Here is a 15,382-nt window from a genome sequence, read left to right as displayed (position 1 = left end):
CCCGACTCTTTATGGATTAGGCAGTTTTACTGGTGTTCACATAGTATCTATATTTCTAATCTATTGACTCATCTGTCTCCTTTAAGGGATTGTAAACTCCTTTGAGGCAGGGAGCATTTTTATTTTTGTATTTTTTGTATTTTATTTATTTATTTATTTATTCATTTATTTTTTATTAGTTTCTGCTTTATAACAAAGTGAATCAGTTATACATATACATCTGTTCCCACATCCCTTCCCTCATGCATCTCCCTCCCTCCCACCCTCCCCATCCCACCCCTCCAGGCCGTCACAAAGCACCGAGCTGATCTCCCTGTGCTCTGCGGCTGCTTCCCACTATCTATCTACCTTACGTTTGGTAGTGTATATATGTCCATGCCTCTCTTTCCCTTTGTCACAGCTTACCCTTCCCCCTCCCCATATCCTCAAGTCCATTCTCAAGTAGGTCTGTGTCTTTATTCCCGTTTTACCCCTAGGTTTTTCATGACATTTTTATTTTTTTTTAATTCCGTATATATGTGTTAGCATACGGTATTTGTGTTTGTCTTTCTGACTTACTTCACACTGTATGACAGACTCTAGGTCTATCCACCTCATTAAAAATAGCTCTGTTTCGTTTCTTTTTATGGCTGAGTAATATTCTGTTGTATATATGTGCCACATCTTCTTTATCCATTCATCCGATGATGGACACTTAGGTTGTTTCCATCTGCGGGCTATTGTGAATAGAGCTGCAATGAACATTTTGGTACATGTCTCTTTTTGAATTATGGTTTTCTCAGGGTATATGCCTAGTAGTGGGATTGCTGGGTCATATGGTAGTTCTATTTTTAGTTTTTTAAGGAACCTCCATACTGTTCTCCATAGTGGCTGTACCAATTCACATTCCCACCAGCAGTGCAAGAGTGTTCCCTTTTCTCCACACCCTCTCCAGCATTTATTGTTTCTAGATTTCTTGATGATGGCCATTCTGACTGGTGTGAGATGATATCTCATTGTAGTTTTGATTTGCATTTCTCTAATGATTAATGATGTTGAGCATTCTTTCATGTGTTTGTTGGCAGTCTGTATATCTTCTTTGGAGAAATGCCTATTTAAGTCTTCTGCCCATTTTTGGATTGGGTTGTTTGTTTTTTTGCTATTGAGCTGCATGAGCTGTTTATAAATTTTGGAGATTAATCCTTTGTCAGTTGCTTCATTTGCAAATATTTTCTCCCATTCTGAGGGTTGTCTTTTGGTCTTGTTTATGGTTTCCTTTGCTGTGCAAAAGCTTTTAAGTTTCATTAGGTCCCTTTTGTTTATCTTTGTTTTTATTTCCATTTCTCTAGGAGGTGGGTCCAAAAGGATCTTGCTGTGATTTATGTCATAGAGTGTTCTGCCTATGTTTTCCTCTAAGAGTTTGATAGTTTCTGGCCTTATATTTAGGTCTTTAATCCATTTTGAGCTTATTTTTGTGTATGGTGTTAGGGAATGATCTAATCTCATACTTCTACATGTCCCTGTCCAGTTTTCCCAGCACCACTTATTGAAGAGGCTTTCCTTTCTCCACTGTACATTCCTGCCTCCTTTATCAAAGATAAGTTGAGCATATGTGCGTGGGTTTACCTCTGGGCTTTCTATCCTGTTCCATTGATCTATCTTTCTGTTTTTGTGCCAGTACCACACTGTCTTGATTACTGTAGCTTTGTAGTATAGTCTGAAGAGGGAGCATTTTTAAAAAACTAAAATTATTTTTGTAGGCTTGGGGATCTGAACAATATTCAGTAAAGTCAAGTTTTAAAAATTAATACATTTGTATTTTTAGAATTTCTCCTGGCTTCAAGGTGAAAAAGAAAAAGACACAAAAGCAGCTTTGCAAATTCACTGGGGGTCTTGCCTTTCCAGTGCTTTTCATTTTTATGCCCTGTGATTTTTGGGAAAGCAGGAGCCTTTTACTGTCGCTTCTGGGTTACCCAACTGGGTAAGAGATAGTCTAGATAATGCAGATTTAGAGTTCAATATCAAATCATTTCCATTTAGCTTTGGAGTCATCTGAAAATTTGGATTTAAATGTTGAGTGGGTCTTATGTTCTTGGAATTGTCATTAGAAACCAGATACAGGAGTTACTGGTTGAGATCATACATGGTTATGTCCAGGTTATTGGACTTAACCATGCTGGTCACTGACCAGCTTTATCCCCCTTTGAAAACGAGTAGACTGGCATTCTGGATTATATGTCAGTCTCTTACGAGCTTGGTTGGCATTACTGAAAAAATAAAAGTTGTGGATCCACAAACCCATAGACTCTATAGGCTATGTCCCGCTGCAGAATTCTAACTACATGGCCACCTTATCTTCCTAACATCAAGTGGGAGCAGTCTGGCCGGTCCATCTCGTTCTCTTGATCTTGAGTCCTCTGCAAAAGACATCCCCCTTTTCTGTGCCAGCACATACGTCACAGCCCTGAAGAAAGTGTAGACATCTGAGGTACGTTAACAGTGGGGGAGGGCTGATATCCCGTGAACAGACACATAGATGCCTGTTAGACCTGGAAATTGAAAACCAGAGAGGCGGGGCCACACTGGTTTTGGCCCAGGCCACCAGCCACTGGTGTTCCCAGCAAAATGTTCCCAATGTGGGAGTTTGAGGAAGCAGGGAAAGGCAGGTGGTGTGAGTTTATTAGGACTTGAGGCCCTCAGCCTCGCACTGAGGCCAGCTGAACCCCCAGAGCGTGCTTCCTGCCCTCCTATGGGCTGCTACTCCTAAAGGTACTTGGTTTCAACAGTTATTTGTGCATCAGATTAAAGACTGAAGTGAGAGGGAACTGCAAGCCTAAATTCTTCATATCATACGCCACCTCCCTTTCTCTTCTTATTATATAAGCAATTCATGTGAAAAACAAATAAGGCAAACAAAACAAAACAAAATTACCTGAAGTCTTGCTATCCAAAAGTTACCATGAGTATTTTGGTGTATACTTGTTCCAGATTTTTCTTTATTTTCAACCCTTCATTAAGGCCATTGTTGTCCTGACAGATGATGCTGCCACAAGCACTTGAGATGAGGCTCCTCTTTTTAAAATACTGTATTTGCATTTGGCTTAGTTTGTCTCAGGCCTTGCCTTGCCTGGTCCCCAGCGTGGTGTCTTCTGCTGCAGTCTCTGTAAATTGGAGTTGGGGTGATGGGGCGGTCAGGCAGGGCTGTGTGTATCTGTGTCTGTACGAGGGAGGGCGGGCACACTTTCCAGTGTTTCTGGGCAACAAGCAGGCACTCACTGCAGTTTCCTATCCCTCAGGCCTGGGCTGTGGAGACAGGGGAAGTACCAGGAAGGGGTGGACGACCCCGACCCAGCTAAATGGAAGGCCCAGCTCCGCTGTGCGCTCAACAAGAGCAGGGAATTCAACCTGATGTACGACGGCACCAAGGAGGTGCCCATGAACCCAGTGAAGATATATCAAGTGTGTGACATCCCCCAGCCCCAGGGCTCTATCATTAACCCAGGTGAGGCCCCAGCTGCTGGGGAGAAGGTGGACAGTGTGCCAGGTTCCGGGCTGGACCCTTAAAGCGATAGTCGACTTGAAAGTCGCCTCGCTTACAAAGTTGAAGACTGGTAAATAAAGCAAGAAATGCTGTCCCTAGAAAGAACCCAGAGAACAAAAGATATAAACTCAGCACAGTCTTCCTGCCCACCCAGTGGAACAGTAAAGCATTAGAAAGAAGAGGGGGTATTGAGTTCTATAAAAAATAACTTCTCTTGGGACTCAACACTGAGAAGAGAGGCCAGGTAGTTTAGAAGAAGGAGGGCTTAAAACTTAGAAGGTCTGAGTTATAAACCTCGGTCTTTCCATTTCACTACTTGTGGGACATTGAATCAAGTCATTCAACGTTTTGAGCCTCAGCTTCTTCCACTATAAAATCTGGGTTCTCATCTTTCCTGCGTATTTCAAAGGCTGTTCTAAGAATCAATTGCCATGACATTATGAAGGCTATTAAGTTCTCTTTATAAATGATGGGTAAGTGATCATTTAATTTGTATGGTATTTTTCCTAGGAGAATACCACCTGATCCCTATATTTACTCAATGTTGAGCCAGTTCCGACTAAGAGCCAGATAATTTAGACTTGACCTCCAGTGAATCTAGTGAGGCTCTGCCATGAGGGAAGGGTCTGTCTTCACAGTAAGCTTATAAAGGAGAGAAGCTGTGCTCCTTGGGTCCTTAGAAGGGATGCGAATGTGTAGAAAGGGGTTTAGAGTAGGAATTAAAAGGTTTCTAGGAGAAGGGAGTAGGGTGTGCAGCTCCTGGATAGGGGAGGGGATGAGAGCTTGCACTGGGGCTCCGTAGGAGGAGCTGGGAGTGGGGTGAACACCCTTGGTTCCCACTCTTTGGCATTGAGGGTGCACACTGAACCCAAGGAACCTCTGTGCTGGCAGTGCCTAGCTTGAACAGTGGGTCAGCTGCAGGGATGACAGTGCAACGTGAGCGCCTCACTTTTGACCTTTGTGTGTGTGTGTGTTTCTCGGGTAGGATCCACTGGATCTGCTCCTTGGGATGAGAAAGATAATGATGTGGATGAAGAAGATGAGGAAGGTGAGCTGGACCAGTCACAGCACCACGTTCCCATCCAGGACACCTTCCCCTTCCTGAATATCAATGGTGAGTGGGGTGGGGGGTGGGACAGAGGCATGGAGAGGATGTAAGGGGCTTTGATTTTGCAACCGTTGACACCATATCCACCATTGCACTGGGAGCAGCGACCAGGCCCTGGGGCCAGGCTGCCAGTCTGTTAGCAAGTAGGAGTTATAGGCAAAGAAACTCTGTAGGCATAGTTATCCCAGTGGGGTGGCTTCTAGGCAGAGAGAGCATCTTCTGAATCTTATGTGATAATTCAGAGAAATTAAAAAATGAAATTCATTCTCAATCCCGCATACAAATACACAAGCTGTTACAAATTTTGCTGATTTCCTTCAGGCCAAGTGCAGGGATCCTTTTCGTGAATTGTAGGCAAACTCTTCTGCTATTTCCCTCGGTACAAATTTTCTGTCACTGCCTTAACAGCCTCTGCTAAGGCTGTATCGTGGGAAACTTGTGGCTCTACAGCTCTTAATACTAGGCTCTGATAAAATTTCTCTACTAGAGACGTTTATCTTTTTAAAATTTATTTATTTATTAATTTATTTTTTGTGGTACGCGGGCCTCTCACTGTTGTGGCCTCTCCCATTGCGGAGCACAGGCTCCAGACGCGCAGGCTCGGCGGCCGTGGCTCACGGGCCCAGCCGCTCCGCGACATGTGGGATCTTCCCGGACCGGGGCACGAACCCGTGTCCCCTGCATCAGCAGGCGGACTCTCAACCACTGCGCCACCAGGGAAGCCCTCTCTTTTTTTTAAATTGACTCTTTGAATTCAGCTTCCCAGGAAAGATGCGTTTAGAGGTTGGAGGGTCCCTGTGAGACAGAGCAGGTACTGCACCTCCCATTGCACGTTCTGAGGACGCTCAACCACAAGGTGAACTGCTCTTCCACAGCATCTTCACGTGAACTTTTCACTGACATGCTCCTAGTCATATGACTTGCATTCAGTTGAGTAGCTTTTCACTACTTTTCTAAGTTCCATCTGGCTGCTAGGGTCAAATGAGATACTTTTGCCACCTTGAAAATTTAGTATATGAAGAGGATTCCTGTAGGATTTTGGAGTCCCCTTCCCTAGGTGATGCCCCTTCTTTTGAGAATCAGGAAATGACTCTTATCTGTCTACTTGCCCTCCTTCACTTACCCTGTCATTTAGAACCTTGCAACCAAGTGATGAGTAAAGACAACGATCATAGAGCTCTCTCAGGTTAATACTGCCACAGCTACATTCCCACTTGGTGCAATTTTAAGATTTGGACATTTGGAAATGTGAGATCCTTTCCCAAATCTTTGGCTCACTCATTCTGTTATTCTCACCCCTTAAACGGATGCAACCCATTTCCAGGATCATGATTTCCCTTTTTTTTTTTTTCATGTTTTTTTAAAGCTAATATTGTGTGTCCGTACGTTATGGGCCACCTTGGATCCTTTATGGAAACATGTGAACATATATTAAAAATAAAAAAGTAAAATGTGGCCCTACAGCCACACCGGGATTTCATTGCCCTGAGAGAGGAGTTGGGGCACATCAGTGACTTCCACGAAGCCTATACTTTCAAACAGGCTCCGGGCCAGCCAGTTTCCGGCTTCAGCAAGGAGAATGTTCCAGCGGTAACCAACAAGGAGAACCTGGCGACGCCGGTCTCGACTCCATTCCTGGAGCCGACCCTGGGGAGCGACGGCTCTGCGGTCACGTTCGGGAAAACCCAAGAGGATCCCAAACCATTTTGCGTGGGCAGTGCCCCACCGAGTGTGGACGTCACGCCCACTGACACCAAACACGGAGCTGACGAGGCAGGATCAACCGATGGCAAAGTTCTGAACCCGAAGCCATCTAAGCTGGCAAAGAGAATCGCAAACTCCGCTGGTTACGTGGGTGACCGGTTCAAGTGTGTCGCTACCGGACTGTACGCAGACTCTAGTCAGCCTGGCCGGGACCAGCGGGCATTGCAGGTGAGCCCCCCCCCAATCCGAATTTCAGGAGCCTGACCAGTTGTCAGGTTTTTTTAATGTGTGAAGAGGAGGGGGCCGGGGGTATGATAGGGCAGGACACCGGGCTGATTTGGTTAATGAAGCTTAGGGTAATTGAAATGTTTGAAATGTGTCCAGTAAGGGGACGTAAGTGGATACTTGAAGTTATTCTGTAGATTTTAAGCGAACTCCACTCGAATGCTGATAACGGAAGTTTTAATTATTGCGAAGGATGTCTAAAAGACTGCATGACATTTACCTATCAATCGCTTTGATTTCTCTGCCGTTACTGTACGTTAACAAATATACCTAAAAGCGCTGCTTAGAATGCCTTACGTGATACTTGGTGGAGGTGTGTAGCGGCCGCATGTCTGTGAGATTCGTGCAATTTTTTTTTCCACCCAAAAAACAAACAAATAAACAAAACAAAAAAACAAACCTTGCTTAAAGGGATAGAGTATGTATTTAACTTGCTAGTGAATGATAGATGTTGTATAGGAATTTCCTTAAGATATTTTACTTTTAATTAAAAGACAAATAAAGCCAAATTGTTTTGCAATGTTAAGAAAAAAATTGGTTTATGCTTATAAAAATGGCTGAAGTTATCTAAATGATCCATTGAGTGCCCATTTTAATTACATAGATGGAAGGATTACAAGAGGACAGTATTTTATGTCTACCCGCTGCTTACTGTGAGGTCAGTTCTTCAAATTTTTATTACTAGAATCTTCCATAAACCTTTTGAGTTAAATTTCATTTCCAAATATACAAAGGGAAGTTTGTGGGCCATGGTCGTCTTTATTCACTGTGCATTTGTTTTCTTTTCTGTTGTGTTTTTGTTTCGTTTTCTTTGCGTTGTGTTTTTGTTTTGTTTTATTTACCTTCGAAAGAGAATGTCTGTCTCTATGCCACAGTGTATGTATGGCTATACATACACACCACATATATCTCTACATACATATGGCTTTACAAAGAAAGAGTGTGTGACTAGTTACACATAGACACTCTTACGTTTTATCGTTCAATTTTAAAATATCTCAGTTGTATCATAAATTGTGGTTGGTTTTGGGCAAACTTTTCTTTGAAGATACTTTCCTTTAAGGTAAGGGCAGTGAAATAGCTTTGGTGGTAAGGTGTGTCTTTTTTCCATCTCCGTTCTCTTTGTAGCGTGCAGTGATGCGCTTCTCAGAGTTGGAGATGAAAGAGCGAGAAGGTGGCCACCCCACGACCAAACACTCCGAGGTGCGCAAATTCAGCCCCGCTGACTGGGAAAGGCTGAAAGGAAGTCAGGACAAAAAGCCAAAGTCGGTCGCCCCGGAGGAGGCCATTGCCGACCAGAACGACAGTGAGAGATGTAAGTGAACCCAGGCGGCTCGCGTGTGGTACCACGTCGGTGGGAACGGGGCGCTTCCGCTCCCAGTGCCGAGGGAGGTGAGAGGAAACAGTACGCTTCCGACGGCCCAGCGTCTGGGTGCTGGCTGTTCGGAGAACGGGCTGCTCTGGGCACCCTTCCCAGCTGTGGATTGCAAGGCTGGTTGTCCTTTGGAGCGTTGCGGCATCCAGGAGTGAAGCACCTATGAAATGCTGTTTCCTGGCACGCGTCTCCTTTTTCCGGAGCAATGCTAGTCCTGTAGTTAGTAATAGTCTGATACAGTAGAGCAGAGGAATGGCAGTGCAGGACCTCCGGCGTAGCAGGTATGTGTTCTGTTGTGTAGCAGGTACGGACACGGGTTTTTGGTAGCAGTGGGATGACACTTGCAGCCAGAGCCAGACCCTCCAGAGTGACAGTCTCCTGTGGGAGGGGGTGGAGAGTACTCGGACTCTCCCTCCAGAGGCAGAGGTTTCGTTCACGTGCGATGAGGGCTGATGAAGGCCCCAGAGAGATGAGCATCATTGTGTTCTGTGGAGGCTCGTTTGCAGTCAGGAGGAGCTGACACCACGCTCCCAGGCCGTGGGATCAGCGAGGCCGTTCTTCCCACCAGACGGGTGTGTTCTGTTCTGGAGGCCGAACTGGAGAGAAAGCTCGTGTTGGCCTCGAGTCACACTCTGCGGTCCCCTCGGCTGCTCCCCCACTGGGGTTGACTTCGGGCTTTGCCCTCGAGACTTCCTGGGCTAATGAGATGCGTTGGCAGCAAGTGGAGGTCTTTCTCCCGCTTTCTTCAGTGTGCGTGCTTGTGGCCTGTGGCCTGCAGCCTGCTCCGGACCCCAGAAACCTCACCGGTGATGGTGAGTGAGGGCACCTCGGTGAACGTCGAGGACAGGGTGGGCGTGCAATCCTCCTGAGACGGGACAGTCGGGGGTGGTGGGCACGTTTGGGAGGCCCAGGCCCTTGGACCCAGTTGTAGGGTCAGCGTTGGCCCGCACGCTTAGGTCGTGGGTGCCTGATGCAGTTCGGGAAAATTGTGGTCAGCAGCAGCGTGTGCTTCTCTCTGCTGCTTGGAGCACTGCCCTCCCCCAGCTTATGTTTGGGGTCAGAGAAAGGCCTGTGGCCAGGGTTCTGGGTAAGCCACAGCGGGACCGGTGTGTCCCACGTGGCTCCCATAGAAGGGGATTTCTGGGGCTAGTCAGTGGCGGCCTTACCCGAGGGATGGGGCTCTTGATGTGCCTGGAGTAGACGATTCCGAGCTCCTCCCCCTCGGGATTGGAATGAAAAACGGAGGGTCCAGGCCACCCTGGAGTGAAGCAGCAAGAAGGCCTCCCTCCTTGCCTGTGCTCACAGCTGACACGCAGCCCTTACCCTCCTGAGTGGCCTCATAACTCAGCTCCTAGGGAAGTTTCTCAGAGAGATGTGGTAAAAGTGGGCAAGGCCAAGTTCACGGGGATGCACTTTTCTGAGGAGGGAATCTGCCTGTTGCGGGTGGATGGTGAGGGAGGCTGGAGGAAGGGAGCGGGCAGTTAACCGGCCTCGAGTCTTCTCGCCCTTTTCTCCAGCAACGTGGCCAAACCCAGGGTGGCCGCTGCCCTTCATGTCTCAGTGGCCTCACCCACCCTTCTTCCCAGAGACGTTAGTGTGCGTCCTTCCCAGTCTTTCCTGCTGACCGTGGAGACGAGAACTCGGTGTGGCTGATGGGGAGCAGGGCCTGAGCCCCAGATGATTCCGAAAGCCCCCTCCCCCCACCGCCTGCCTCCAATCTCAGACCGACCGACGGGTCTCTTCCTGGAGCACCCGGGACGTGGCCCAGTGAGCCATGAATCGCCACCATGGGAGGGCAGGAGAAGGGTTGGGGAAGGTGAGGGGCTCCGTTTGAAAGGTTGGGGCAATGGAGGTGGGTTCCCCACCCACCCTCTGTCTTGTAGAGACGTGGGGTTTGTAAATAGCTGGTCAGGAAAGGTCACCTGAAGGGGCCACTGTTCTTACTGCAGCCTCCACGTCCAAGGCCCAGCAGGTGTTCATTCCATTCAGCTGGATATGAACGGGCCTTCTTGTTCTTGGGCCATCACGTCTTCAGCTGATATGGGCTCAGGTCCTTCTCATGGGTGTCGGTGTGGCCGAGAGCCGAGCTGTGAGCACATGGGAGCTGGGGCGGGGATTTGGGGCGGGCATGGGTCCCAGAGAGGGTCCAGGACGCCTTCAAGATGCCTTCCCCCTTCTGAGGCAGCCCCTACCCATGGAGGGCCCAGGAGCTTCTAAGGTGGTGGGTGCTGTTTGCACGGCCCTGGTTGTCCTGGCGCGGGTGCATCTTGTTGCTAGGGGTTTTTTAAAAAAAGGAATTAACTTGAAAACACAGTGGCCGAGATACTCATTTATTCTTTATGATCACATGGGTGGCTGAGTGAAATTTTTATTTTGGAAGTTCACCAAATGAGTTTGGAGGTTCCTCAGACTTGGAAGTTCATCACTAGGAACCCTCAGTGGCATTTGAAGATGGGGCGGGGCAAGGAGGCATTGGTCCCTTCCTTCTCAAACTTGGAGTAACCATCTCCCTTGCGAACCACTTGGCTGGGACAGGCCTAGGTCCTGCTCAGTGGCAGTGCCTGGCCAGGAGCTGGAGGAAGGCTCAGTCAAGGGGCTTCATGAAACTTCTTTGCTCAGGGAACTTCTCTTCCAGCTGAGCACCTGCACGTTTGTAAACTACTTTGGAACAGAGATCCCCTGCACTCCTTCTGTAGCGGGTGTAACTTTGAACAAGGTTAGCCCTGACTGGAGGTGCTATTACAGTTAAGCTACAGAGAAGGGGATTTTAATCCTGGGGAGCCTTGCAGCGACTCAGAACCCTCTCACCTTGTTTAGGCCTCACTGGGCATGGCTCAACAGTGGTGAGGGTGCTTTGTTGCCACAGTGACTTGTAAATGTTGCTGTGGTGATGCTTCTGTGAGGTGATGCTATGGTACAACCATAATGAATTTGGGATATATGTGCTGTGAGTCATAAGACCATGCTGCAGGGACCACGTTCACATCTTGCTTAGACTGGGTGACCAAGGGCACATGGCTTCCCACTTTTAGAAGGGCCAAAAGTAGCAATGATGGCAAAGCCTGATGGTTAGGATCCCCGTGCATCTATTTATCTCCCCATCTCTTTTGCCCTCAAGGGTCATCCTCGTGTGGGTCGTGGTTAGAACAGTCTTTGAGAAGCTCCAAGTGACACGGAGCCTCTACCCCATAGCTGGTGGCCATGGGCATCTTGGGCAGTCGGGGTGGGTGTCCTTCAGGGTTATTACTGGCCTGGGTAAGGTCACACTAGCGTAAGGTCTTGGGGGGCCTTAGCTGAGGGGAATTGAGATCTTTGCCCTAAAAGGCTCTGGGGTTGGGGGAAGGGTGGATGGACCTAGTTTGGAAAAAGAAACTTTCAACTTGGACATGGGGGTTCTTAAGGTAGCCCTTCCATCCCTCCATGGATCCCCTCCCACGGAGCTTTTAGGGAAGGCTGATTGGACCAGAGAAGTCCAATGGTGTAACCAGCAGGGCTCACCTCTTAAAATTTCCTACATTTCAGGCCTGAGATTCAGGCTGGTCTGAAAGTCTTGGCATCTTTTGGTTAAAGGGATTTTTCCAGCCTTTCTCTGTGCTGAGCCCGGCCCGTGATTATGAAGCCCACCCTGGAGGGAGGCTAGCAGTAACATTCCCACTTTTTTTTTTTTTTTGCGGTATGCGGGCCTCTCACTGTTGTGGCCTCTCCCGTTGCAGAGCACAGGCTCCGGACACGCAGGCCCAGCGGCCATGGCTCACGGGCCCAGCCGCTCCGCGGCATGTGGGATCTTCCCAGACCGGGGCACGAACCCGTGTCCCCTGCATCGGCAGGCGGACTCTCAACCACTGCGCCACCAAGGAAACCCAACATTCCCACTTTACAAGTGAAGGGGGCTGAGTTGTAAAGCGGCGCCATTCCTGCCCGAGTGTTTAAGAGGGTCACAGAGCAGCCCGAGTGAGAGTTGCAGCACGCCGTCTTCACCGGGCCTGCGGTAGCCTGGGCTGCATCACCCGTAAGCACAGGCCAGGAGTTTGGGGTTTCTCCTGCTGCCATGGCAGGAGACCCTCGCGGTTGGGGTGATTCCACCATTCCGGCAAGACTAGATGGGGATCTCTCCCACCTTGGGATACCCTTGGAGAAAAGCTAAGTGTGTTCCACCCTTGAGAACACAGGTCAGGCTAGCCCAGGCCAGGGTGAGGTTCATCCCCACAACTGGCTGCCATTAAATGCTGGGAATGCCCCCCAAGAGAGGCTGATCAGGGGACCAGCCGGCTGGGCAGAAGTGGGAGTGATACTTGAAGTGGTCTAGGGAGAGGAGGAGGAATGCGAGCAGCATGTGAGGGGTGTGTCCATGATTTCATCTAGAAAAACGGGCTGTGGGAGCTTAGCTCAGGTGTTAACGAAATACCAAACTCAGACACCCACCCCCACCCCTGACCGGTGATGGACACAGGGTCATCTTCGGGGAACTCTTTAACAGCACAGTGATCATTATGGAATTATTTGTGTGTTAGAAACAATGTGACTAGCAAAGCAGTTGAACTGTTTCTTTGGCTAGAGCAAAAGTGAGGAGTGATGTTAGGCTGGGGTGGTTGGAGGAAAAGCCCTAAGTGGATGCTAGATTGAGCAGAGGGGCAGGAGCAACACAGGCGGAGCTGAGGTGTGAGTACTTCAGCCCTGCCCGCCGCACCCCCCCACCCCACCCCCACGAAGGGGGTTGGAGTCTTGTCTTTGAAATGTCCTTAGATGCTTGTTGCCTGGGAAGGAAGGCGTGGAGACGTGCCAGGTGGGTGACTGGTGTCACTGTGGGCCTTCTTCCTAGACAGGAAATAGGAGCAGCCCCTCGATGGCAGTGAAATGCTTTCCCCCCACGGGTGTGGAAAGAGGACAGACGGACTTGTAGCAATCTGGTTGAGTTCTTTGAAATTGCCCTTGACCCTTGTGTGTGCACCAGGAAGCCTTTCCTTTCCCTTTGCCAGGCTCCTCTTGCCTTGGTCTCCCCAGCTTCCCAGCCTCCCACCATTCTTTCCCTACCCTTTTTCTTCACCCTCGCCCCTGCTGACCCAAGTGAACATTGGTGCTATGTCTGTGTAGATGGCAGTTGGGGGCTATTTGGTCTCTTGATGACATCAGCCTTTTTTGTTGACTAGCAGCTGTTTCCATAGTCATTTGTAGCTCTGCCCTGATTGGTTGGATCTTACTGTGAGGTCACTCACCCCCCGTTGTAGCTCTGCCCTGATTGGTTGGATCTTACTGTGAGGTCACTCACCCCCCCTTTAAAAGTAAGCCACCTTGGAGAGTTAAGCAGTTAGGGAGTGATCTCACATGCCTATAGACGGATGGTGTAGATGCCTCACCTTGACCCTTGAAGGATGGATTGTGAGTGGGCTACGCGCCTCATTTTCTGCTTTCTTTGCTGGTTGTGTTCAGCTGTCCTTCCTTTGGGACGTCTTTCTGAGGGTTTTGTGCTTCTGGCGTGTGAGGCCCCTGGTCTCCAAAGGGGGGTGGTCTGTTGGTAGCAGATTGCCTTGGGCGTGGGGGTCCTGCCTGCTCCTGGTGACCTTTGTTCCCTCCTTTCCGGGTTGTCTCCCCTCCCCTAGGGGAGTGTTATGACGGAAGCAAACCTGACCGCTTTGAAGCCCCAGAAGACAGTGATCTTCCTGAGGATATGGACACGGAGCCCCCCAGAGAGTCCCCCGCCGACCAGGCGGCCCCGGACGCGTCACGCAGCCCCACCCTCCGGCTGAACAGAAAGCGCAAGGTGTCTGGCAATAGGAACCACACTGAGACCACTGTGCTCCCGGAGGACTCTCTGCTGAAAGCCAAGCGGAGACGGGTCTCCAAAGGTGAGCTCGGTTTGGCTTCGGGCCCGCAGGGCACCCTACGGAAGTCCTGGAGCGGAGCAGTGGAAAGTTCCAGTCCCACCCTGGATCCCTGGGGGGAGCCACTCACACCTCCCCACCCCCCACCCCCATCCCACCCCCCACCCCCCCAAAGCCAGTTGCCGGGGCTGGAGCCCAAAGGTGGCCAAAGGCAAATAGGCCCCCTCCCGAGACTTGGTGACAAGTTCCAGCCAACACAGTGACCACACCCCTCCCCTCCCCCACCCCTGTTAGTGATGTGTAAGACAGTTTGTTCGGCCCACCCCCCCGCCCTGGGGGGCTTCTTCTTTAATTTGTAGTTATTTGTCCATTAGCTGACTGGCCTGAGAGGGAAATGACAAACAGTTCCTCTAACCACTTACAAGAGCCACATTATAGTGAGCTGACCAACCTGAGGTGTGCATTGAATTAACAGGGCTCCATCCCAGAAAGCAGCGCTGCTTGCTGCACCTTAGAGGACGTCGGGAGCAGAGAGCAAACCTGGCCGGCAGGGCAGGAAGGAAGTGACCCAGGCGGTTCAGCCTGCGGTCACCCCCCAGGGCAATAGCATCTCCGAAGAGAAACCTGGCAGGAAAAGGGCAGAGGCCAAAAGCAACAGCAGCTGGTTGGAGGAGTCCCTTAAACGCAGTGACAATGAACAAGGTACGCACGGGGCGGGGGGCGCTCCTGGAGGGTGGATCACCCGCCCTCTGTGGGAAACGGCCCTGGAGGGGACCTGAGCGCCATCCAAGTTGACAAGAGTAGCGTGTGGCGAGCGGGGAGTTTTCTTCCTGAGGTCCTTTCAGCCTGCACACTTCCTTATGGAATGGACAGTGAGGCGGGAGCTCGACTTCCTGGGCTGCTCCTCATCACCCAGCCCGCGGCTGGGCAGGAAGGGAAGTTTTGGGTGACCCCGGGCGCTTGTCAGTGCCCTCATTCCAGCCTCAGGCTGTCCCCAGTCGCCCTGTCCCGAGCACCCAGGCCCCCCACGGGTGGGGACGGGAGCGCACGAAGGGCTGGCTTCTGCCCTCTCTTGTGGCCCTTTGAAGCGACTTGCCATTTGGCGTTTCGTGGGTTAGCCTATTTGCCGGTTGAATGTGGGATGATTAACATATTAGCGCTTTGAAAACATAATTGGTATATCTTTAAAAACTGAAGCTGCTCCAACGATCAGTGCTAACAATGGGCTTTTCTTTCCTCACCGGCTACAACTGTGTAACGCCCGCTGCTTCTCCCCCTGACAGATGTGCTGTGCATGGACGAAGAAATGGATTGGCAGCCTTCGCCCCTGCCGCAGAAATACACCGACAACAGCGAGAAACCATCCGGGAAGCGACCGTGCAAAACCAAGCATTTGCTCCCTCAGGAGCCCAGGCGGGGCTTGCCGCTGCCAGGGGACTCCTAGGTGGACAATGCGGATGGCAAGGTACCTCTTGCCCCTGGCTCTCCCCCGCCCCCCGGGCCCGTGCAGGCACATCCCGCCTGCCTGCTTCTCTGCTTCTGGGGACAAAGCTTTCCTTTTCCTGAACCCC

General features: G+C 50.1%; 2 protein-coding genes across 2 annotated transcripts in view; both read left to right on the top strand.

Moving 5' to 3' along the window:
* The window catches only part of LOC308609773 (interferon regulatory factor 6-like), a gene marked incomplete at its 3' end in the record, with an annotated part of 28,632 nt that extends 22,253 nt beyond the window's left edge, over positions 1-6,379 (top strand). Inside the window, exons 2-4 of the mRNA XM_081259068.1 lie at positions 3,375-3,481; positions 4,506-4,634; positions 6,171-6,379. Coding sequence (XP_081115194.1) covers positions 3,375-3,481; positions 4,506-4,634; positions 6,171-6,379 — 445 coding nt within the window. The remainder of the gene's footprint in view (positions 1-3,374; positions 3,482-4,505; positions 4,635-6,170) is intronic.
* A 13-nt stretch (positions 6,380-6,392) lies between these two features.
* LOC308609772 (BCL-6 corepressor-like) lies at positions 6,393-15,373 on the top strand. Its single transcript, XM_081259067.1, has 5 exons — positions 6,393-6,560; positions 7,222-7,275; positions 7,746-7,932; positions 13,590-13,835; positions 15,095-15,373. The coding sequence occupies exons 2-5, from the start codon at positions 7,222-7,224 to the stop codon at positions 15,253-15,255; spliced, it is 648 nt and encodes a 215-aa protein (XP_081115193.1). The 5' UTR covers positions 6,393-6,560; the 3' UTR covers positions 15,256-15,373.
* The last annotated feature ends 9 nt before the right edge of the window (positions 15,374-15,382 follow it).

The sequence above is a fragment of the Mesoplodon bidens genome (genome assembly GCF_964165515.1).
Source record: "Mesoplodon bidens genome assembly, contig: HAP1_SCAFFOLD_146, whole genome shotgun sequence".
Lineage (NCBI taxonomy): Eukaryota > Metazoa > Chordata > Mammalia > Artiodactyla > Ziphiidae > Mesoplodon > Mesoplodon bidens.
The sequence above is the reverse complement of the archived record's forward strand: the minus strand, read 5'-3'. Positions and strand labels throughout refer to the sequence as shown.